This window comes from Trichoplusia ni, chromosome 18 (assembly GCF_003590095.1).
Source record: "Trichoplusia ni isolate ovarian cell line Hi5 chromosome 18, tn1, whole genome shotgun sequence".
In the NCBI taxonomy this organism is placed as follows: Eukaryota; Metazoa; Arthropoda; class Insecta; order Lepidoptera; family Noctuidae; genus Trichoplusia; species Trichoplusia ni.
Window position 1 is genome coordinate 861,156 of NC_039495.1, and position 20,047 is coordinate 881,202.

At 35.9% G+C, this 20,047-nt stretch overlaps 1 protein-coding gene and 5 non-coding genes across 12 annotated transcripts in view; 1 reads left to right on the forward strand and 5 right to left on the reverse strand.

Moving 5' to 3' along the window:
* The window catches only part of LOC113502961 (neurobeachin), a 363,451-nt gene that overhangs the window by 181,241 nt on the left and 162,163 nt on the right, over positions 1-20,047 (reverse strand). For all 7 annotated transcript variants that reach the window (XM_026884732.1, XM_026884730.1, XM_026884728.1 and 4 more), the window contains exons 3-5: positions 19,176-19,302; positions 1,421-1,521; positions 104-199 (exon numbers count right to left, since the gene is read on the reverse strand). In XM_026884732.1, the coding sequence (XP_026740533.1) occupies positions 104-199; positions 1,421-1,521; positions 19,176-19,302 (324 nt within the window). The remainder of the gene's footprint in view (positions 1-103; positions 200-1,420; positions 1,522-19,175; positions 19,303-20,047) is intronic.
* Positions 8,317-8,389, reverse strand: Trnaa-agc. The gene has a single exon. It is a non-coding gene; the product is annotated as a tRNA-Ala (tRNA).
* On the reverse strand, positions 9,941-10,013 carry Trnaa-agc. Its single transcript has one exon. It is a non-coding gene; the product is annotated as a tRNA-Ala (tRNA).
* Trnaa-agc lies at positions 11,325-11,397 on the reverse strand. Its single transcript has one exon. It is a non-coding gene; the product is annotated as a tRNA-Ala (tRNA).
* Trnaa-agc lies at positions 12,528-12,600 on the reverse strand. Its single transcript has one exon. It is a non-coding gene; the product is annotated as a tRNA-Ala (tRNA).
* Trnaa-agc lies at positions 16,319-16,391 on the forward strand. The gene has a single exon. It is a non-coding gene; the product is annotated as a tRNA-Ala (tRNA).

Sequence of the window (20,047 nt, forward strand, 5' to 3'; positions counted from 1 at the left end):
TCCTTATTCCGTAGACGTCGTACGTCCCATGGTCATTTTCAATAAGTCGAGTCACAAGCGATTCCGGGCGATTCTATTATAAATATTAACAATGGGAACGTACCGATCCTTTTCTTCCGGGAAAGCTGAAGAACACGTCTGGTCCGTTCCGGTGCGGCATCTGCCGGAGCACGTTCAGCAGCTTAGCAGAGTGACGCGGCTGCAACACAGAAAACACTTTCAATTGGTTTGTATTGTGGTACATAGGTAGTCATTTAGTATAAATAGTTGTTACGAAAATGCTCAATGTCCTCGTAGGTACAGAAACATTGAGTTTGTCCTTGAATTACTTAAGTAACCGTAAAATAATTCGCAATAAAAGTCTACATTAATAAGCCATTCCATTACTATCCCCTTATCTACAACAGAGCTTCGAATATAAGCCACATTTCAGAATTGAACAAATAAAAAAAAAATCCTAGCCAACCTAAAAGTTTTAAAATACTACGACATAAACCCTCTCGATATTGGCAGTAATGGCGCGCCCGATAAAGGAAGTCTTGCCAACTGAGAAATAATGAGATAAAATTTTATAAATTGCCGGACAGTTTGCTTATCTAAGAGAAAATATTTTAATCTCGACTTTAGTCGCTAATGACTTGCTTGAGCTAATCTTCCTAAATGAGGTAACTGAAGGCGTAGACTAAATACAAGCTAAAAGGACAAGCGATACTCATTCACAGGCAAACATAAACACAAAGTAACTGTGCCGGCTGTTCCGGCTAATTACTGCTTCGCCGCACTGTCTGTAAATGATGCAAATTTGAAAAGCATTCGTGCTGCCGCTAATTGCGCGTTTTGCCGTAGCCTTCCTCATTTGTCCGCGTTCTTCTGGTATCCCTCTAGTTTATGTTGCCCTGGTCGAATTAGATGGTTTTGCGGGGGCGGTGGCTGGGAATTTGCGTCAGGAATGCTTTCAATGGCGCGTGGAACTTTGCTATGACATTTTTAAATGACAACAGAGGCAAGAATGTTAATAATAAAAACCCATCGACTGAAATAAACTGTTCGTTGAATTCTATTTCCTGTATTACATCCACGGGGCAGTTCATATTTGACCCCAAGATATTTATTTATGATCTGATTTATAGCCCATACGTTATTAAATTTTATTGTAAAATCCGTTGCCGAAAAAGCCCTACCTCCTTCTGTAAATAATTTATCTTTTTATAAGAACTAAAATAATAAACGAATGCTAAATTTCAGTGGCGCATTTGATTTGGTAATTTTTGTGTTGTTTTACGAGAACATTGGTTTTCCAGTAGCTGTTTCTTGTTAACTTTTTTAGACAAAAAAATAAAAGTTGGTTTACCTTACTAAATTACGTAAAAAAATAGAGTTTACACACTAGTGATCACAGCTTGGCTGCTAAAGTACTCACCCATTTTCCATTAACAGCTTTCATGGCACTAAACAGTTGCTTGAGTTCTTTCACCGTAACGCTGTAACTGGCCAGGACGCCAAGCATCTCGATCAGTAAATCTGTAACAAATAAATAATTGGATAAATAAGATAGGATTCCTAATAATACTTGAATAATATTCAACAGATTCGAGATCTCGCCAATAGCAATACCGAACGGAGATGTGGATCAGATTATCAGCACAGCGGATACAGTAATTACCAATTAATTTCGTAGGATACGAGGCTCGCGCCGGTATGTTACGTAGCCTTGTGGAAGCGAACCTTTCCTGACCAGAGGTACTTAGCTACAGCTACCAGGACTGCAGGGCTAAGTGATAATGGTATTATTAACCCAAGTTAAACCCGAGGCGGTCGTAAAGGATGAACGTATATTGCTGGCTTTTGTTGTGTTGACGTTGAAAAAGCATTTATTTGTTGGGTCTTTTTTGTATAAAGATTTTTGTATTTTTCGTCGCAAAATGGGCATGTGAACATTTTTGCTACAATAATAGTAATGTAATTTATTGAGCAGTAAGCAGAAAGCTTTTTTTGCGTTTCACGATTCCTTGCCGAGTTTTTTGATAATAAAATTCATATATTTTATTTTATTTATGGATTTTAACTGTAATTAAAATCTTATTTATATAATGTTATTGTATTATTTATGTACCGCGATATACCTTATTAAATTAATATTTTCTTTATGACGATTCTCAAATTTAGGTAATTAATCGTAAAGACATCCAGACTCAGAACAAGCCTTCATGGTTCACACAAATGCTTGCCCTACGTGGGGATCGAACCAGCGAAATACGGTGCACCATACGTAAATTAATCTGCAAAGGTACTGGGTAAGGAATTGTTGGCTAACCAAATAAATAAACAAATAAAAAATAAGAATGAAAGGTTAGTATTATATGTTATAGTTATTATCTTAAAGATTTCCTTCAATAATTTTTATTCATCACTCAATCAATTATTTTTTTATTACTTTCAAATAGACCACTAATCAGATGGCAGGTTGTTTCTGTCAAAAGATGAAAAAGCTTAAAAAAATCCACGCTGTCTCTCATTTTTAATGCCAATATAACAATTGGAGTGATGTAATGAGTTCACTACGCTAAATAAACAAGTGAGTTTGAGGTCAAACATCCACAACGCCAAGGAGCAAAGCCAAACAAATACTTAGTCAAATTAAAACCACTCAGAATACTTCGAGCGCCGTATCTTTGCTATAACTGCCGAGAAACCTTAGTTATAAAATTTAAGAATAGATAATAACAGACAGCGCTTCGTTTAGAAATTTACAGAGGTCCTGTAGGTAATTTTACCCTGTAAATGGGAACCGAATCCGTGTACCGGTTTTTAATTGTACCTGTACAGTTGATCCATGTTTGCGTACCCCCGGGCTGGGTGTATTAGGTACTCAAATAATATAAGAATAATATTCCAAAGTATACCTACCGCGGGTAATTACAAAGCTGTACCAACATTCGTTACTTGGTAAAACACACAAGTAAATTGAAATGCTCTCGTAATTAATTCAAATCGCATTATAAATTCAAACGAGAGTAACCGAAACAATGCAACACATGTGGAGCGAGCCACACTCTGAATGTGTGAATAATGAATGACTCATTAAGATTAGTTCTACTATCGATCACTCTCCACACTATTATTGGTCAAAATTCGGAAGCTAACACGCTAAGTTCAAAAAAGGACCGTTTACCACTACCTAATTATTTTTCTACCGACAACTAACCGTAAAATAAGTAATAATCAACATTTATTAGCACCGCCGTTTATAAACAAAACATTGCTGATACTCATTTCTCTGAAACTCTCTGTTCAAAGAATTAATGTAACAAATTAAAAGCATTCCAAGCATTCAGTTTTCACGGCGGTTATATCCAGGCATTAAATGGTATGAACAATAATTTCCCAGGATGACAGGGCCTTCACCTGTCTGGCTGTACAAATTGATTTGGCAGAGTTGTCAAATCAATGGTAATCGGTGAAAGTTTCGCTTTACACTAGTTCATATAAAAGCCCCGCAAATTGGCTTTAAATATACCACACTAACCACGTTTACGAATCCAGTGGCTTCTCTCGAATAAAAAATACAATATGTACATCGTATAGCGGTTCGCTTCACAAAGAAAAATATGACTCTATTAAGGTAATGTTTATAGCGGTAGAAATAATTTGATAGAAATAATGTGGCCGTAAGGTACACTCGCCATTTATTGTCATTGTACCGTAACACTCTAAATTGTTTATTGCGTAGAGGTCGAAATTGACACCTTTACCCGACACTTGTGATAAAGAGGCTATTTGACCTATATTGTGCACCGCGCCTTAGAAAATCGAACCACGGTTGTCTTCCTGTGTTATATGTTTTAACTTCTATTTTATTTGCTATCAAAAACGTTTATGTTAAAATATAGTAAAGATACAAAATAAACTCTCATAATCTCGTAATAATATCTACTTATTTAACGTGATCGGTACGAAATTTAATGTTCAATCGCACAATGCTTATCAACACTGCGACAAATCCCTTTAGAACAGCCGCGGGGTGATGGGATAATTTGTGCGAGACGCTGAAAACCACAGCAGCCCCGGGCAAAGTATAGAAACATAATATTAATTTACATCGGAAATGGGTGAAACCACAGACTCCTGGATGAACACTTGAGCTTCAATCGCTTACCTGTTTAATAAATAAATAGGCATCGCTTAATATCTGCCATAGTAACGCGATTGTTTCAGAATTTCTATATCAATATTTGATTAGGTTCGTAAATTATTCCGATTACTCAGCGAGATAGCGCTCCGGGCTCAAATGAGGCTTGATACTGATATAGCCGTTTATTGCTTCGTTGCAAAAAATATTTGTTACACAGTTTTGCTGAACTTTCAAATAAAATCTAAACAAGAATACTCAGAAACAAACGTTTCAAAATGGTTTAACGTAAACCAAACTCATTTATCATTTCACCTCTTCACAATATAAAAAGTAAATTTATGCAATCTTAACATTTCCATAACTCTTTTTTTCTCACCGGGTGAGGTTTAATAACTGCATGACATTAATCACGGTGACGTCTCCAGTTCATGCTGTAGTCCTGGTACTCGCGCAAATGATTTAGCTCCGCAGTATTACAACTACTTAAAATGGGAGACGCATTAAGCTTTTCCTTAAGTTTTAACTCAATAGCATAATGACGAGGTACGTCTTGTAATGGGAGAAATTATTACTGCTTTAAATGTTTAACAAGCACGGAAAATTACTAGCAATTTAAATCATAATTTTATATATTTTGTGGGTACAAAAATTTAATAGATTCCAAAAAAAAGTTACCATTTCGCTAATTATTTAGTGTTCTTTTATTTAATTTTACCACTTTACCATTCATATTTTGCAACAAAATTGTGTCACTGACACAAACGCTATTCGTAGTATTTAATTAAATCCGTTTGCAATTTATTTCAATAGGCATTTGTTTCACAATTCTGCCAACATTTGCAATTGATGTTTATTAGCTTTTATTGTTTTCCAGATAAAAACTATATTCAGCTATGAAAAAAAGCAACGAATGCCGATTTGCCGGTTTATTACATACGTTGTTGGTGGATATGTTATTACATGTTACTCATCCCCATGTATCTACTATCAATCACGTTCCCTTTATCCAGGTACCATCACACAAGTGGGTCACGTGAGCTTTTTTAAAAAATCACCTAACAAAACAAAATGCGGAAAGTCCATCTGTCACGTAATGGCCGGCGCATTGTTCTCGGGTTAATCCCGGCGTCGCGTCGGTAGCTAATCCCTGCGTAATGCCGGCCTGCTCCGGGATTCGCGCTTCCCGGACTCCCGGAGTCCCGGGCGCCGCGCTCTCCACCGTGGCCCCGGTTAATGCTATCCTCGGGATATTAAAATGCTTCTCCCGATTATGCTCTCGAAATATTAATGGAGATTTTTCGCCCCAGTTCCCGGTGAAAAGTCATGTTTGTGTTACTTTTATGACCTCAATTTCGTGCATAACTAAGTAGGCTCGGTCCGCGACCTTTTTGTATGTTTCATTAATAAAATACCTACACGCAGAAAATTTGTTTGTTACGATCTGTTTTATTGGTGACGTCGATACGATTATTTGGTAGGTAATATTATCTCAAAGTTTAAACACCATAGTATCAACGGTTTATCCGATTTTATACGAGCTATCGTGGGAATTAATTGAGCCGCCGCGTCAGCTCGTCATAAAGGACTCCGGTTGGGTCCGAAACTAGTCGGGCAATCCGATAAATACGCCTGAGTAATCCATTGCATCATATAATAATGACTCTATACGAGGCCGCAAAGCCCTTTCTTATCTGTTTGATACCATCGCTGCCCTGTCGCAAGTCGGTCATAAAACTTCCTTCCGATTCACAAGGGACGTTTAGTAAACACTGGGAAGTTACCGAGTACGGTGTTTGTCCGAAATTGTCACAAATGCATGTAAAACAATACGCGGTGACCCGAGTACACGCTTGTTTGAGCGTCGAGTTCGCAGCTACTATGAACCTAAATGGAGCTATTCATTTGTTGGCCGACAGCGCCCACATCGGCTGCGCTATACAAACACAGATTATAATGGAGCTTTTGTACTAAATTAAATATTTCCCCATTGCCTATTTCATTTGAATTTAATCGCTAAAGGCCATGTCGCAAAATTAAATGTGTTTTATTCATAATGGTATGAATTATTTTAAATGGCTACATTATTAAATTGCAGACTGCTATTACATTAATAGATTCGCAAACGAGTCAACATTGTATTTTCCCTTTCATTGCCTGCTTCAGTATTAAGCCAAAGCTGAGTACAAGAAAATAATAGTAAGCAGTAATGCATGGAGTCTTTTGTCCTATTTGAGCCTAATAGCTAGACGGTAAGAAAGCTCGCGTTAGATCTCTAATAACCATAGCCTTATATTACGCCTCGCGCCTGCGATGTACTTTTAATATTCCTCGCCTGGATTTCTATGTAACATCATATACGAAAGTGCTGTGAATGTGAAATATAATATTTTCCGTGAGTAGGTTTCGTTATTCTTGTTGTATGATATAAGAAAGATACCCGAAATGGATCAATTTATTAATAAGGATTTAGGACTATATTAAGAGTTATGTAGGTACTACCTACTCACTTTTACTATTACTTAACCACTCTTTCTATAAATATTTTTTTTACTTAAAGCTTACTTACGAGTTGTACCAATATCCCAACTGATCCTAACCGGAGACAGTTAACACAGCTTATTATTAAAAACTTTGGCGGCGGAAACATGAGGCAAATTGTACGGCGGTACAGCTCATGATTAAGCACTCCGGTATGGTCTGAACCTAGTTTCATAATCATTTAAATAAGTTCGACGCGAAAGTTACTTTAAAAACTAAATACATGTTCCCAAGATGATACAAAACGAATATAACATCAACTTTAAAACACTATTTCAAAATGGAAGTCCATTCATTTGCCGCAGACGTTAAAAATGATATCACTGGCAGCTCTATTACGGCTGCAGCCATCACACATAAATGGTGTGTCAGGACGGATACCTGGGTATTATGTCCTCCTAGAAATACTTCTACAAATAATATTAAACATGTTCTGAAAAACTGTCTTTTAAATTTAAAGTCGTGCATCGTGACGTGTAGACTATACAAGTAAATAAAGAAAACAATTATTGCCAAATTTAAATAACATCTAAATACTGTTTAGAAGTCTTGTTTGATATTTTGCTGAGTTCTACTACTTGTCGTCAGATTCCTAAAATCTCCGCAACTGAATTTATATCAGTAGTACGTCCGATTTTTGCCAACTTGCAATAAACTCACCGATTTCACTCAATTCGTGTCTGGAATACAATATTTGTGTACTGTTGTGTAATACGTGCAATTGCAATGTACAGTGATCGTGACATATAATGTACATAATCTTAATATATATAAATCTCGTGTCACAATGTTTGTCCTCAATGGATTCCTAAACCACTTAACAGATTATAATAAAATTCGCACACCATGTGCACTGTGCAGTTCGATCCAACTTGAGAGATAGGATAGTTTAAATCTCAAGATATAGTCGCAATTTCTTCTAACCACGCGGACGAAGTCGCGGGCAACAGCTAGTAATAGTACATACACTATGAGGACAGGCTGCAAGAAAAACCAGAGGTCGTGGATTCGATCGCCACCACAGCCATAATAATACTACCGCCGGACATAATAATATATTTAAGTCACGAGCACGGTCATTTTGTTCTGAGTCTGGGTGTAATTTTTCTATTTTCCGTATGTATTTAGCAAAAAAATATTTTGTATTTTAATCAGTTGTCTAATAGTCACAATACAAGCTTTGCTTAGTTTGAGACTAGATGGCGTTAATTCAAATTATAAATAAAATAAAATGCTGTCCTCCACCATCAAAAGAGTTAGGTTCGCTTCAGCTGAATCCGGTAACACAGGAAGTCGCACCTAAAATAGCTTCGGAAAAGGTTACGCACAAGCATAGAAGACAGACCGAGTTTTAATTGAGGATTTACTGTTCGGGAAATAAATATAACTGAGGTTGTTGATCCTTAGACGTAATTTAAAAGTTTTAACAACAGGATTAGACTCATCCCTGCTTGAGAGGTGAACAAGTGATTGAGGTATCGCGCAGGGTTAGGTAACAGTAGCCATTTAGTGAAATTAAAGGACGTTTTTTTATACTCTGATACTTAGCAGCTTACTAAGCAGCCATTCTCAGTTTTGCCGTACCATTGGACACTATGAAACAATGACTAAAAACAAAAGATCAATGGTTTACAAAAAAATCTTATTGGAGGCGCCGGGTATCGATCCCGGTACCTCTCGCATGCTAAGCGAGCGCTCTACCATCTGAGCTACGCCCCCTGTTAAGAATATTAACAAAAACAACGTTCAATTTGTTGAAGCCAGCCCGAGGCAATATAAAGTAGATCAAGGCGTGGCATTCAGTCATACGAACAGCACTTGCGCATGCGCCTTTCACTTAGTGACAGGCAAGAAAGTAAAACGCGACAAAATATTGAGTCTAAGATAAACCTTACAACTATAACAATTAATCGTCGACCTAAAAACTCAATACAAAGTAATGAAAATATAATTTTATGTTAATTAATTACTACATCAAAAAATTTAAGTTCCTCTTAATTTGGTAGTCATTATTTCTGTTACGCACTAATTCAAAGTACTGACATATTATTACAGCGAAACAATATATTATAACAATTAACAATTTTAATTATAAATGTCACCTGCAGATACGAACCAACCCAAAACGAACACACATGTTAGGGACAGGATAAAATATATTCATTTTATAACAATAATCACAGAGGTCATTTACGTGGTTATGATAGATAATTATAAAATTAATGTAAAATTATAACTGTTTGATCAGGAAATGATAACTCAATAACCATTCATAAGAACACTAAGATTTTGTGAAGAAAATAGGATGGTCTGTTTTTTTTGCATCGACGGGACCACGCTACCGTTTTTATGGGTAAACTTTTGAACATCTGTCAAGTAAAAAGCTCTCTCTCTCTCTTCATAAGATATGCTTGCCTGGTAACTGTGAGAACGTACTTTAACCCTTTAATGTTAACGCATTTGAGGGTAGCAAAAATAACTCATAAGTAAACCATAAAAATATATATATTATGAAAGAAAGTTATTAATTCACCGAAATTAAATAGGATGTGAGAGAATACATTATAATATATTACAAGTTTAAAACTGTATATATTTTGCTTTACTTTCAAATTTATCTCAATTACTTTGCTTATTTTTAGTTGGTTACGACTACACTATTAGTTTTATGAACCGCGTGTTTGCCTTTTTTGGGTTGGGCTCTCAGTTAACCAACCCCAATAACAACAGTTAACTTCCCATGGGTAAACCCTTAAAACTCTATACTGTGTTTGGCGCCCTGGTACCTGTGAGAAATATTTAAGCCCTTACCTGTTTCACTTTTCATTGAGTGAGCAAACGCCCTAAACGCTCAGTAAAATAAATTCCTGTTAAGTTCCTTTAATCTTCTGTTACCCTAGTCTCCTTGGGAATCTTAAGATTTCATAATTTCTTATTAAATTCCTTACGACAATTTTGGACGTTATCCTAAAGTAAATACCGATATAGGCGCCTGAAGCAAAAAATATATTTGAAAAAATCTTTCAGAAAACGTCTTTAGTTTGTGCAGAGTTCTGATATCCTAGAGTTTAAAGACACCCTTGGGTCGTGGGGTTAGCTAGTATAATGTACGCTATTATATAGCGCATAGCAAGTCAGGTAACATAGAGACCACGTGTTTGTTTACTCACCGATGGTTTGTTCTGTAGATAGAAGATTAGTAGTTTGCGTTAAAATGAGTCGTTTTTTTTTTAAAATGTATTACTTAAAATTTGCAAAATGTAAGAGATTTGGAGGCGCCGGGTATCGATCCCGGTACCTCTCGCATGCTAAGCGAGCGCTCTACCATCTGAGCTACGCCCCCTGTTGATAAAAATAATGAATATTTTATTCTGAATGTGAAGCACTGCAGTGCGGATAGCCTCAAGCGATTTTAACTGGATCAATTCCATTGCGTAAATCTTGCGGACACGTGAGTTTACGCATTAAACTTTAATGACAAGTTTTGTTAAATGTGTGCACACGTATTCGTAAGAAGTGAAACTTTCTTATGATCTTATTTTTCGAAAATATATTTACTTACTTAAAATATATGCAACTCTACAGAAATTGGTTAAATAAAGTTAAATTAGATGAAGTTTAACTAATAGCTTTTATTATCATAGGCATGAATACAAACAACTTTATTTCATTTTATCCTATTAGTACCGAGGAGCTCGTGGCTAAGCTATAATCGCCTAACAGTTGGGAAAAGGCTAGGCCAATGATGGTTATTAGTACCGAAATTGATTCATTGGTTGATATAAATATTTTAGAAAAATAATAATATCTTTAAGTATTAGAAAAAGAGATATAATAATAATCTTCCAGAACAGCATTGTCAAGCTCCTTTCAAAAAATAAAGATGGCGCCTCGACCCCGCTCGAGGCACGGACTCTGCTCATATTCATACTTTTTATTAGATTAGTAAAATTAGAAAAAAGTGACGAGCGACGCGTGACGATACATTTTTCTCCAATAAAGAAATTCACTTCAAAACACTTACGAAAACTACATAAATGACATATTGAAAAAAGGTTTTCAATCATACACAAAACAATATAAAACGGTGTCGTCCTTTCATTAAATAGTCCAATATACGGCAGTTTTATATTGTTTACGTTTATGAGAATTCGACACTGACCGAACGGTTCTCATACAATTTTCTCTGTGGAGTCTGAAGTAAGTAATAAAACATATGTGTCGAGAGTATATCATTTCCAAGTGTAGTGCACGGAACCTTATTATTTCATTAAAGCTCTTCAAAAGAGTACTGTGAACCCTCGCTGGGCACCGGGTCTGCACCGGGTCTACACCGGGTCTGCACGTGTGCAACTTCGTAAGTCACATTTAATTAAAAGTTTTCCAGTTAAAATTTTCCGGCAACAAGTCTTCACTCGAAGCGGGGAAGGCGCTCGTTTTTTACTATCGAATCTCTTGCGGGAGATCTAAGAATCTGTTTAATTTACTGTTATTTTCGTGGGTTTTTTTTCGAGGAAAATGTAAAAGAGATTTGCATTTATAATCCCGACGAAACTTCAGAATAAGATGTCTTCGGTGAGATGCAAATTGCGACAACTGACAATACTTTTGAGAAAAAAAAAACATTACGAAAGCAGCTAAAAACGATTCTCATTGGAGGCGCCGGGTATCGATCCCGGTACCTCTCGCATGCTAAGCGAGCGCTCTACCATCTGAGCTACGCCCCCTGTGATATAAAGAAATAAAAAACACTTTCTGTTTAAATTGTCTCAATGAGTGTAGTAAGCATTACGAGGTCGCACACGCACTGAACGTGACTTTTACTTTATAGCAGTATGACTAAAAAGGATCGCGGCGGCGGCGGTATAACTAACTACCTTTGATTTAACTTTTAACATTATTCATGTGTTGCATCGGGGTCTAATCAAATCACTCAATCAATAGTTACTTTAACATTTTCAACGTTTTATTTTAAACAACACTTGAATATTTTTCCACTTCATCAATATTCAGAAATTTCAGTATTTTTACAATAATATAATTTTATTGAGAAAAATAATTTGGAATATATTTTTCAGTTAGATAGCCTACATTAAGAAAGTTAGTAGTTCTATTGACACGATAGAGCCTTCGTAAGTAAGGTATGTTCAATGAGTCCGTAATGTGATTAAACAGAGAATAAAAAACTTGTTGTACTCTTGTTCATAAAGCCTTATTCAGGAGCCAATTAGTGGAAGTTTGGAACTCTATCGAGCTGAACGGATTGCGATGGAGTTTGAGCACAGGTGCGAGTATGATCCCGGGATTACCCGAAATTCTTTGTTACTTCGAAAATGAATTTTCATTTCTCTGCACATCAATATTAATCCTTAAGACAACTTCATTTAAAATTTTAAGTCAGATTTCTGAAAGATATTGTTCGAGTTAATCTCAATCTAATATTGAACTCAACTAGACTGAAATAAGAAATTTTTAGTAATATAGTTCTAAGATCTCGCATAGAATCAGGAATGTTAAGAGGTTATATATATGCGTTTAAAAGAAATAAAGTTAAGTCAAATGTTAGTTTACTAAAGGTGTTTTTACAGATGGCTAGTTAAACTGTAGCCCTATGATTTCCCTAAGGCAGTTTCGAGGCCGGCCGTAGGTCAGGCTGTGCGTGACCAAGGGCGGACACATTTTAACAACCAATGACAGGTACTGTAGCGTGGACAGAATTTTCTAGAATATGACACCTTTTTTCCGAAAAATAAACAATTACATAAATTTAATATGATACAATCCATTCAGCAATATGTGAATAATGGCAATGATTCTAAAAAAAGGATTTAAATGACTTCTTCAAAAATATTCTTATTGGAGGCGCCGGGTATCGATCCCGGTACCTCTCGCATGCTAAGCGAGCGCTCTACCATCTGAGCTACGCCCCCTGTTGGTAAAAGTAATAAAACTTATGAGAACTATTCAACAACACCTCAAGGTTGTGAAACGCTCAAGACGACGAAACAGAATGTTGAGACATTGATTACTTACTGTATATCTACTATCTGTACCTTTATGCCTTGCGTGAGATATTTAAAAAGCTAAATGTACAAAGAACTATTAAAGATCTCTAATCTGAAGTTAGTAAAACCTATTTGAGTCATGACATGGGGTATCGTGCGACTATTTTGTCGATTTAAAAGGATTCTGAGAATAATCCCTCTGAATTCAACCGACAATACTTGTTACATGGATTACTTTTTTAGAACACTCTCGTTTGTTGCAAATATTAAATACTGTATTGACAGGCAGCTGCAAGAACTAGATATATAAAAGACACGTTTATTATTTGTGTGAAACCTTTTCTTCAGTATTTTCACTTACGGCGTAATTTAAGAAAAAATTGAACTAAGTTTGGTTAACTTTGATTGAGTGATTTGAATCTTTAGATGCGAGATGAGGAATTTCTCACATCTATAACTGTCCTGTGGATATGCAACAGGATGAATAATGGGCCGAGTCAGAAAAATGCCCTTTCTTAATTTATCAAATATAAATGTGGAATGTCTTGGATGTTTATCCCGCGCCATGTAACTCGTTAGCCTGTGACCCCTGTCGTAGAATGCAAGATCAGTTGTAACGCGCCAAAACGTCTTGGACTTTACGAAATTAATTAGGTGACTAAGCCAATTTCGCTAGGAAAAAGAAAAAAAGGTTGCCAAGGTTGAAACAGTTGGAGGCGCCGGGTATCGGTCCCGGTACCTCTCGCATGCTAAGCGAGCGCTCTACCATCTGAGCTACGCCCCCAGTGTTAATAAATACGAAACACAGCAACACATTTTGATCAGATAGTGTATCGGTGTTCGAAAACAAGGACTTATAGCGAGACAGGCGTCAACGCGATACCTTTCACTGGTGAAAGAGCACGTTTTGGGTTGCCGACACCGCCGCGCGCCGCGCCCGCTTATCTCACGTACTAAATCACTCTGATATGTAATACAAGTGTTACGCCTCGCTATGAATGTACTAGAAATCCTAGCAATAAAGATTACTCCAATTATTAAGTCGCAAGATTATATTTCGGTATCATATTCCGGAAGATAAATATTTATAAAATAATATTCATTTCGATCATGGCCTTTCATAGTTGATTGATCTGCTTTTTCATTATGTGTATAATATGTCACTATTTTTTATAAGAAAGAGACATTTTTAAGCTATTACGCCGCCCATATACACCCCCGCATACATATAACCCACCTCGTTTACTTCAAAAGCGAGACAAGGTACTTGAAACCTTAAAAACAGCGCAAATCCAATATTTAATTTTGTAAATTGTGGTGCCATCTTTAAAGCACAAACCATTTCAACATTTGTTTTTTTTAATACTTTCCAAGTAGCCAATCGAATGCGAAGTTACCGAGAAATTATGAAATGGGTCTATTTGCAAGTGACAAAGCAAACGCGCCACAATAAATTGAACTAAGTATCTTAAAGCTGCCATTCCATTCACAAAGAGCTAAATTAAATTATCTCATTAAAAATCAGTCAACCGCACGAATTTAGTTCACACCTCTACTAGGACAACATAAGTCGCAAGGATAGGATACACGCATGCCACAAAAACTTCAGGTAAAAAATGGGATGAATAAGGATCGACTATTTTGGTAAGATTAGGATCAATGTTCTCACAGGTACTAGGCGATCATAGTTAACAAAGTAGTAGTAAAAATTTGAGTCGAGCCAAATTCCGTAACAAAATATTGTTAAAATATTAAGTTATATTATTATTAAAGAACCCTATCAACCGATGGATTGAACTGTTTGAAATGAATTAACCATTTCCAATTTTATCATTGGCTTACATTGTTATTGGAAAATGGGATTAAGTAATGTAAAGTGATTCGTGTGTAACTTTGTACTACGGAGTTAATCCCATTGAGTGAAACGCATTTTATCATCCGAGAAATACAGATAACAATTTTAAAGGGATTTTTTAGGAGTACACATATTATACTTAAAGTAATGAACAAATTAACGTTTAAGTTTTTTTTGGAGCTACCCCTGGAGCGTAGTGTAGCTTGCAAGTGCTTAATGGCAAATTTCACTATAGCAACTATCATTTCGTCATTCGTTTCGAAATGACAATAAATGGTCTAATAATCCGCAGACACTTAGCCGATGAGAATAAAAAAAATAGCAGTAACTCATAACAAAACTCCCCAACCGCATGAAGCTATGCTACCCTAGTAGCTGTGAGAAAACTGTCTCAACCCTTTTAAAATCCGATTCTTGATTTTTTCACGCCATCTATTTTAGGATATTCTTCGTTAGCGTTTCATACTCATGATCGCCAGGTATCCTTGGGATTTTCTGATTCTATTAAAAAAAACTGAAAATACCTTCTCATCTCTATCTCTTTTCATTTTAGAAACAGCATGTAAGTGAAAATCTTAACTATTTATGGGCCATATAATTAATAACCGACCTTAATAACAATAATGTTTATTACTTTTTAGTATGTACACTAGACTCCCACCCATACGGAATACGATAAAATTATATTGTTTGCTTACGATGTGTTGCTTTTTACTACGTTTTGTATTTTTTTTTTCAAGTAAAAGCCGCACACGCAGTAAGTTCGTGTGGTTACAAATTCAAAATGTGTAGAATGCGTATTAGTGTTCCCAGAGGTACCAGGGATTCATACAATACAACAATGTGTAATATTAGGGAGCTGTACAGTGTGCGCTTTAACTTTAACATAGTTCTGTGCAACAAATAAAGCGCCAACTAGAAGTTTAATTGCAGTAGTTGTATTCTGATATTAGTTTGGCTACTGTGCATACCTACATTGTGGCGAACATTGCTAGTAATAAAGTAAGTTTCTTAGTTTGGAATTTATTAGTTTGAAGTTGTCGTGAAACTCGTGCAAAAATAGACATAGGGCGGCAGACATATAAAATATGTATAGCAATTTGGAATGTAAATATTAAACATACGACCACTAAATTAGTCTGTTCTTGAATGAAAAATAACTTTGTTTAGAAAACTACATAACCTAATAAAAATAATAAAAACAAGACAAGCAATAAAACTGTTATTGACATCGTCGACCGCTCCGGCCGCGGAGAGGCATTGTAGGCTCGACATAAAGAAACGAGGCCGCGTCTGCCATTATCACTTGGATCTAGTAATTGGGACATGAAAATGTAAACACGACCTGGGGAATATGATTGAACGAGGTAGCTGCGATCATAAATAATATTGTTGGCTTTTATTTATTTCATCCCCTTTATTTTACCACAGAGAATTGTAGTCCAACATATTTTGACCAGATATTTTTTAAATATGTCTCCTGGGTGAGGTCTAGTTATAAAATAAATGCAGACTTTAATCATATCTATCTTGCCTGTATCTTGAGGTTTAGCCTGCCTAATAAGACCCCAATTCCACAAGATAAATAGCTACAAAAATTCTGGTGTTTCCATATTTTCTCTGCGTAAATGGAGACGACAGAACCGAATCCAAGATTACGAAAATCGTTAGCCGTGAGATATAAGATACATTGTATATTGTGAACGTAATCAATACCTGACCTTGCACAATATTCACTGCTACTATCACTTGACAATTAGAACGTGTTTTTTTATGATATTATCAACAGGGGGCGTAGCTCAGATGGTAGAGCGCTCGCTTAGCATGCGAGAGGTACCGGGATCGATACCCGGCGCCTCCAATTATTATTTTAAATTATACACCATATATTTTTTCTCGATTCTCTTTTAGTAGCATATCAATAGCTCAATATTTAGCTACACATTGAAGTCGTAGAATAGTAAAATGCTTGTATCGTGGTCTACTTATAACAAAGCCAAATATATCTAATATATAAAATTCCCGTGTCACGATGTTAGTAACCGTACTCCTCCGAAACGGTTCGACCGATTTTTATGAAATTTTGTAAACATATTGGGTAGGTCTGAGAATAAAACAACATCTATTTTTCTTACCCTTAAGTGCTAAGGGTTGGTCACACTAAAAAAATATATTTTATTTTTTGGACGAAATTGTTTGTTTTTATTTTTTTTATTATGTGACATTAAAAATACATACAACTAGAAAAAAAATATTCGGCAAAACAACGTTTGCTGGGTCAGCTAGTATATGTATATATTTAATGATAAAAAATGTATGATGCATAAAGTAAATTTTCCACGCGAACGAAGTCGCTGGCATAGCTAGTTACTGACAACTATTGTGATAAACGCTAATTTGACTTACGTACAAATACGCAATCAAAGAGATAAAAAAGCGGTGGGTTATATCAACGTAGCCGACAGATTATTTCGGATGACTGAAAAGGGTTCTTTATTTCTCACGATTACCAGGGCAACACAAGCCCACAGAAGTCTTTCAAAGTAAAGCTTTCGGAAGTTGAAGTTCCTAAGAAAAATACAGCAACAGACATCAAAGTAAAATTAGAAAATACCTTCGTATTCTTCAAAATGCCCACCGCGACATACTTGAAATAATATAGGTCGAAAATAAATATTAGCATAAAAAACTGAAAAGTATTGTAATAGGAAATAGACGGGGTAGAAATAAATATTTGAAAAGATCCTTTATTATTTAAGTGAAGCATCATTAATAATCAGGAATAATAATATTAGAGACATCATTCTGTGATTCATGCCACCAATATAAGCAAAATTGTAATAAGTTGATAAGGGTAAATTAAAATTCCCTATGTTATTTTTTGCAATCGTAAACATTGAGAAAAATGTGGAATGTACAGCACTCCTCAAATTCTCAGGCTGGTGTTATGGTTCCCAAAGGCACCAGGATTTCAGACTTTACAAGGAGATAGACCTCCGTTTCCTTCATTCAAACAGTCGATGCAGTAAGCAAAACGCACCTGTTTCATTCTTGTAAAAAAATCGTCTTTTGAAAAAGATTGAAAGGGTTGAAGCATATTTCTCACAGATACCAGGACAACAACAGATGTAGCAGGTTAAAATTCCCATGGAAATGTTTGTGACTTGTATGTTACTTGACAAGGGTCAAAAGATTATATTTAAAATTCTTTGCTATTTTCGTACAATCTCAAGCGAGAACTCGATGGAGAGACTTATATATTTTAAAAGCTGATAATATTTTTGTCCACCTGTTACTTTCCCTCTGTAGAATATATAATAGTGCTGTATAGACTGATAATCTTCCCGCGATTTAAACACTGGTCGGGTTTTTCCACACTATGGCATATACCGAACATTTCCATTACTTACTTAATCATTTTATAACGTAACCGATCACTTATAGGGAAATAAAAAAAATATAATTCATGCTGGTAGCGAAAGAAAAGAGACAACGAGTTAATCATTATTTATTGAATATTTGCGTACACGATAAGTATAGGGTGGGTTTCAAAGCTCCATTAACACACACTGCTCATTTTAACCTCGGGACACATTGACCCCGTTTCGGTTGTAAGGTAACGTGGAAAATAAAGAACGAGCGAAATGAAGGGAGAGATGTACCAGGCGGGCATAGAATACAATAGGGAGCGTGCAATGAACGAAGTACGTGGAAAAGACGTGTCCCTTTTACGTGTTCACAGCTAGAGCCCATTCTGATGCATGGTGGTTATATTGGAAGCGAAGACGGAATTTGGAAAAATCATACATATATATATTACATACATATATTATACAGACCACCTTAAATACTAATGCCAACAAATTTATTTATAAGCTTCGTAAATAAATGGCTTACTAAAATGGAAACTACCCCATATGAAATGATAAAAATAGCCGGCAACATATCTGTGAAGTACCGGCTTTAACAACGCACGAGGGTACAATGTTACGCAACTTGAGTCGTTCAAGATTTTACCATAACGGATATTGTTAAGAGCAACGAGTTTTTACACAAGGGGCAATTTCATAAAGATACCAAGTCGACCATGAAATTAACAAAGATTTATCGTAAACGTCAAAAAAACACGCGTCAAAATAAATCAAATTAATAACGAAATACATGTTTTTTTATCAACACCATAATGCGCATTTTTTTCACCTTCGCACACGTACAACATTCATAATACATACACCAAGACAGTGTCTTCTTCTTACCCCATAATTAAATTAAGAAATGACTTGGTTATTCTTATAATTTCTCAGAGTACCAAGGAGTTATAAAGTAACAGGAGGTGTTTCACAAAAGGTGCACTCATACAGTATATCTCTCTCTTTCTTCTACAGTAAGAACAGGTGCTGCAGTCAACTTATTACCAGGAGGGTAGAATTATACAATTTAAAAGCTAGAAACATACCAGGGTCGACAATCCTAAAGGAGATGTTTATCATAATAAAAAGGGTTACGGAGGGTCGAGAACTTTGTGGAAGGGGCGGACTTTAAGACTCCCTTCATAAAAAGACGAAGCGTCAGTTGTGAACTATGTTCTTAACTTCTCACCTTTACTAGGCAAACATAAACAAAGAATATAATTGAATGGACATACCAGCGACGACTGTTTCCGCTCGGGGTAGCCTCTGCAGCACGTGATGTATGAGGCCCACATCTGTACACGCTTGTAGATTTCGTACACTCTTGCGTAGAATTGCAATGAAAACGGACCATATTTCCGCCTGAAACAAAAAAATCTTAGTAAAAAAGCATGCAAAAACATTTGTTTACGATATTCAATCATATACCTAACGTCAAATTGTCTAAAAACGGGTATAAAGAAATAAGTGGCACCGTTAACATTCAGAAAAAGGGCGATAAAATTGAAAGCGGTATAGGAACAATCAAAACCGGAGTTCAAAAGTTTAGAATAAGCCAACAGAGCAGGCTACCGTATTAGGGTATAATCCACTTGCCGCGTTTATTCGTCCATACCGGCGGCGCGCATCAAGCCAGAAATTTTCAATTTCAAAGCTTTCTGTTTAATAGAGCCTGCAGTGTAACGACGGCATGCAAAATATTTTTAATGAAATTCTTTTTTGTTTGCGCTCTCGGCGCTGCAAACCTGGTAATTTTAATTTCACACAATACTATGTGTGGCCCGGCTTAATTTGCCCTAATTTACGCTAATGTAACAACAGGTACGTTGAGTTGCACTGCACGGCTAGAGAAAATTAGCGTACCCAATGTTTATAGATATGTATATATATGATTGATAGATATGATACAACAAAATATTTTTGAACATCAACCGTAACGATTCTCAATCTTCTTACAGACTCTATCGTCATATTTAATTTTAGCCAAAAAAAACAAGTAATTTAATATGCAAAACAACTTTCGTAACTAGGAACTAAACTAAACTAATATTTACATATTAGCGCTGCTGGAGCCGCGGAAGCCCTAAAACGGCGGAAATATAATAAC